This window comes from Triticum aestivum, chromosome 2B (assembly GCF_018294505.1).
Source record: "Triticum aestivum cultivar Chinese Spring chromosome 2B, IWGSC CS RefSeq v2.1, whole genome shotgun sequence".
Classification (NCBI taxonomy): Eukaryota; Viridiplantae; Streptophyta; class Magnoliopsida; order Poales; family Poaceae; genus Triticum; species Triticum aestivum.
The window spans coordinates 797,898,223-797,903,833 of NC_057798.1; the positions used below are offsets into that span (position 1 = coordinate 797,898,223).

Sequence of the window (5,611 nt, forward strand, 5' to 3'; positions counted from 1 at the left end):
TGAAAAATAGTGTGGTCCAACAATTTTTCCATGAAATTCTCGTATTCCAATGTTGGCATAAAGGTAAAAAAGCCACACGTAATGGACCTCCTGGAGCACAGGATGGTGGATTTAAATCTCCATAGCTTTGAAGCATAGGTGTGGAATAGCTCTGAGGTGCAGGTCAGAACTTCTGCGTACAATTAACCCAAATTTCTCGGACATGTCCACCGACTCCGAGATGGCCCCGTCAGGAAGCATCCAGTCAAAGTGATAGAGAAAGTTTGCCAATGCCATCTCAAAAATTGATGAGGCGAATGTTATCCCAGGACAAAGGCGTCGCCCGAACCCGAAAGGAGTGAATTCGAAGCATGTCCCGTTATAATCCATGTTACTATTCTCAAACCTCTCTGGATTAAACTCTTCGGGATTGTCCCAGTATTGAGGATCCTGGGAAATTGCCAAGACATTGATGTATATATTCGTACCTTTAAGCATGTCATGACCCATAATTTTGCAGTCCTCTTCATTTGTGCGGTTAAGTAGAGGAGCAGGTGGATGCAATCTAAAAGTTTCCTTGATGACCATCCGCATGTAGTGGAGTTCTGCAAGGTCGCTACTGGCAATGATAGCTCGATCTGGACCTAGTACCTCACGGACCTCCAATTGTGCCTTGGCCATAACTTCTCGATGATTGACGAGTTCCGACATAGCCCACTCTAAAGTGGTTGAAGTGGAATCAGTAGCAGCTCCAAACATGTCCTGGATTGAATATATCTCAATCATTATTATTTTCAAGAAATGCTACTCCCTCCGTTTCATAATAAGTCTCTCTGATTTAGGACAAGTTTGCAATAAATCAGTGGATGATTGTTATGTATCGGAGGAAGTATTAGTTATGTAGTGGATATTAAAGTTTTAATAGTTTGCAGATATTTATAATGATTGACCGAGAATTGTAGGATTTCACACACATACAAAAGGTCAATTACTTCTACTTTATGAAGTGGAAGAGCACCTTGACAAGGTGAGTAGAGTACAAAAATTGTGTGCCATACATATATTAACTGATTTATATTTTAGCAATGACATCCGACCACAATTATCTAGACACAAAGTTCAACCATGAGTATATATTTGTTTTGTGAGGGACCTAGCATGGATGCTAACTACATCAGATGCATGATTCTGCCCAGACGTACAGATTTCTTAATTAAGATGTGTCTTAAGTCCTAAGCAAGCACATGCATGTTAGGTATAGTACTGTTATCATGAGATGGCAATAGAAAGTAAAATATATACTCACAAACAAGACGGTGGTTATCATCTCTGTGGTTAGAGGGGATTCCAGCGTGTCCTCCTCCTGCCGTGTGAGCAACACGTCTAGCAGCCCCTCATCGTAGGTGCTGCCGTTACTAGCAGCTCTCGCAGCCTTGCGCTCGTCGATGACGTCGGTGATGATGCGTTGCATGACATCGCGGCTGCTCTTAACGCGGCGCTCCTCGCTGCTCAACCACCGCACGAGCCTCGAGGATGGGAAGAGGTCGATGAGGAAGAAGCCTCCCAGCAGGTCCATGATCCTGTTGGATGCATGGATGAAATCCTCCTGCTGGCTGAACTTGCCGCCGAAGATCGCCCGTGCCACGACGTCATTGCTCAGCACCGCCACCTTCTGGCTGACGTTGAGGGTGGCGCCAGCTGACCCTGTCATGGAGCAGAGGAGGCTGCCCATCTCCTCGGCCCGGACGCTCTCCATGCGCCTCACCTGCTTGGAACTGAGGAGCTCCGTGACGCACACCTTGCGCATGTGGCGCCAGTGGTCGCCGTAGGGGGCGAAGGTGACGCCCTTGCCACCAAAGCCGACGATGTCCTGCATCCCGGTGGTCCGCCGGTTCGCGAACTGGAGGTCGCCGGCCTTCATCATCTGTCCCACCGCCTCCTTGCTGGAGACCACCATGGTGGGGATCTCACCAAGCTGCAGGTACATTATCGGTCCGTGCCGGCGACACAGCTGTGTCATGGTGCGGTGCGGGAGGATGCTGACGACGTGGTGGAGGCTGCCGATGATGGGGAGTCTCCATGGCCCTGGAGGCAGTGGCTGCTTCTTACCACCGGAGAGCTTGAAAAACCAAAGGGCCAGTAGCGTGGATAGTGCTATCAAACTGAAGGGCAACCACCCCTCCATCTCCATGATTTGCGTGGGAGAAGCTCGGCGTCCATCAGCTTAGTAATATAGCCAACTACCATCTTCTGTATGGCTGGCAGAAGAATAGAAAATGTGGGAATGTCTAGAGCACATCTGGATGTGCTTTAGTTATTGCACGTCTAAGTTACTGAATCAATCATAAAAAGAAAAAAAAAGAAAATACCCACACGAACCTCCCGGTAAGATCAATGGCACTGGACTTTTTTTTTTGCGAAAAACTGTCGATCTATTCATCTACACTCAATGACACTGGACTTAGATGTACAATAGTTATGGCACATCTAGATGTACTTTAACAAAACTGAATAGGAAATCGAGCTGCTGGGTTAGGTTGCATAGCGGAGGACGCTGATGGAGGAGGAAGGTGCCGTAGAGCTCGGCTTGGTTCCCGAGCTGCTAGACCGTAGCCCATTATATTAAATCCATGCAAAAGAACAATGTTATTGAGTCCGAAAAACTGCTCCACAGACGACAAAACGTGGACAATGACGTGTGGACGACTACAAATCCAGCGGCCGTTGCTCCGCTGTGGACATGCATATGTGCGGCCCGATCATCACTGTCGTTCAACAGTCATCTGAATTTTGTCGTCTGTATAGCAATGTTCGATTGAGTCAGCATGCACTAATGAAAGCCGGTAGGTGAGTGGATGGACATGGCAATATCATACCGCGTAGTATATATGTTAATTAGCACAATATCATATCACGTACTATGTTAATTAGCATGATAATGGCCGCCACCGCTTTGTCGCTCTTAGGCGAGTGGATGGACATGGCAATATCATAGCACGTTAATTAGCATGATCATGGTCGTCACTGGTTGGTGGGGAAAAACATCAAGAGAAGACCACTCTTATTTACGCAAAACCACCACATTTAAGACTAGAGCAACAACTTGATATCACATTTGTATCAGGGCATAAGAAACCACCAACTCTGCTCTAATCTATAACGAAGAACACTGATTGTATGATAAGCTCGCAAAAACAACGAAACTAACAAAGATAGCCCCACCTGTTGGAATGACGTGGCGAAGACCAAATTTTTTGACCGGCTGATGTGGCAAATAAGATATGAGCCCCACTTGTCAATGACTAGGTGGTCACCTTCTTCACGTCTGTCTTTCAACGCGGCATTTCATCGAACAACTTTTGGGCGTGAATCCGTTTCCTCTCGGTGGAGAGCATGGGCAACGGCAGCTCATCTGCCTCTCCATGGAGCGCCGACGGGGTAGGTGTTGAGCAGCCATGGATGCCTGTAGATCCTCTCTCCGCCGCGCGCCGAGCTCGCCCGCGAGCATGCCGCCCCATTGCCGGGGGTCTATCGTTCCACGCACGTAGTCGACCTGCCGGTGGAGCTAGCACCGCGCAGCCCCTACTGACTGTGGCTGCTAACGTCGAGCACACACACACCAACGTGGTGGTGGCGGCCGGAGCATCACGACGTGGTGCACAGTGACCAGGGGAGGCCGCACGTTGTCTAGCGACTAGCGAGGGCGGTGAGCGGCGCTGTACATCGACACGAAGAACAGCGGGGCCGAGGCCCAAGGTGCGGGAGCTGCTCGTTGGCAGCGGTTGTATGCGAAGACTACACAGGACGCGCATGACCAGTGAGGCCAATTCTGGCGAGCTCGCCCGCTGTTCGTTCTTTGTTCATGGCAAGACCCTCACGCCACTTTCTCTAATTATGTGCGCCTAAGACCTCCTCTAACATCCTCAGTGCTCCTGCGCCGTTCAATTTTGTACCGGGGAGGCCGAGGGGAGAACCCTTCTTTTATTGTCGCCAGTCGTCTGCCGAGCAAGACGATGCTTCCCCTCGCTTGCTCGTGTCTGAGGAGAGGATGTTCACAGCGGGGTAGGAGTTGATGTCGTCAGCGGAGCTCAGCTCCTTGGCCGTGTCCTCTGTGCGGGAGGTGGACTGCAAGGGCAAGCATGAGGAAGCACGCCACCGCTCTTCGGCCGCCCAGAAGGTGCTCGATGGAATGGTTCATAAAAAGAGTGATACGAAGAAGACCTTCTAGTCATTGACAGATGGGGCCTGTGTCTCATTTGCCACATCAGCCGGTCAAAAAAATTGGTCTTCACCATGTCAGCCTGATAGGTGGGACCAACTTGTCAGTTTTGCTGATTTCCTGAACTTATCAGACAATCAGTGCTCTCCGTTATAGATTAGACACAGAGTTTGTGGTTTTTTGTGCCCTGGCACAAATGTGATATCAAGTTGTTACCCTAGCCTCAAATGTGATGGTTTGCATAAATAACTCCTTCGATGCAGAGGCCACGACTTTGTTCCCCATTTGAAAAAAGTTGTTTGTACTTACCTTTACTGGAGGGCAGGATCCTCTTCCAGTTCATAAAGTAGTAGAACTAATTCACCATGTGTATGTGCAAAATTACATATGAGAAGCCGTCGCGATGAGACTCGGTTTGGTTTACATAGGTGAGACGTCTAAAACATATCTATAATTTTTTATTTTGTTGCACACTTGTTTTATACCTTTGTTACATGATTCTACCATAATTTTATAGCATTTCCATGGACTAACCTATTGAGACGGTGGGGGTCGTGGCGTGGGAGGCGAAGCTTGGGACGGGTATGAGGACGGAGACTGAAGATGGCGGCGAGACGCATCGCGTGTGCGTGTGGGAAAGGTGGGGCGGCTAGGGTTCTCAGTATCTCATCCAATCATACGCTCTCCTCACCTTCAAGCCCAACTGAGCCACCCATAGCCCGCCACAGGGGCCAGCACATGAAATTTCGTGAATCCCCTTGGTGGGCAGTTAAAATTACGGCGGTGGTACGATTTTTCTACTGCAGAAGGCCAGCACCGGGTGCTCTCCCAGGCACTGTCGCTGACAGGCACGGCCCACGATCGTCGGACCCCACTATTCAGAGAGATACGATTAAAATCCTGGAGTGAAAAACTAATGTTACTATTCATTGTCCATCATCCGGTTTTGATCCAACGGCCTGGATCGTTTCAGTTTGAGATCAAACGATTGGAATTATTTTGGACAGGCAATCCGACGGTCAAAAATCCCAAAGCCCTGAGAGAGCCCCATTGCAGACATGAATCTTACTATGAGATACCAACAGCAACATACGTGAGTGGAATATACTGTAGCTCTCGAAGCTCGTTTACATAACATTAAAGCAGAATGGGAAGCCTAGAAACATGGAATGGAAGAGAGAAGTACAAAAAAGGCCAAGAGGCGCAGAGGAAGCGAGGGAGATCTTCAACACTTGTTATACTCTGCTTTTGATCTATCTGACGAGGAAGCTGTTGGTTTGGCAGTGGCACCGTCCTGAAACGGGAAAACAGCAGGATACAAGTCACACGCATTTCCTCGCTTGGTGGTGTTCTCTGTTTTGCAAAAGTAAATTTCACCTTGTTCCTCAAGAAGAGATTCAAGCCAGTGACAAT

The 5,611-nt window shown here is 48.7% G+C and overlaps 1 protein-coding gene across 1 annotated transcript; it reads right to left on the reverse strand.

The window, feature by feature from the left end:
- LOC123042852 (desmethyl-deoxy-podophyllotoxin synthase) lies at positions 1-2,172 on the reverse strand. Its single transcript, XM_044465226.1, has 2 exons — positions 1,286-2,172; positions 1-741 (listed from the first exon to the last, which is right to left on the reverse strand). Exons 1-2 carry the CDS (start codon positions 2,168-2,170, stop codon positions 112-114), a joined length of 1,515 nt encoding a protein of 504 aa, XP_044321161.1. The 5' UTR covers positions 2,171-2,172; the 3' UTR covers positions 1-111.
- Between the last annotated feature and the right edge of the window lie 3,439 nt (positions 2,173-5,611).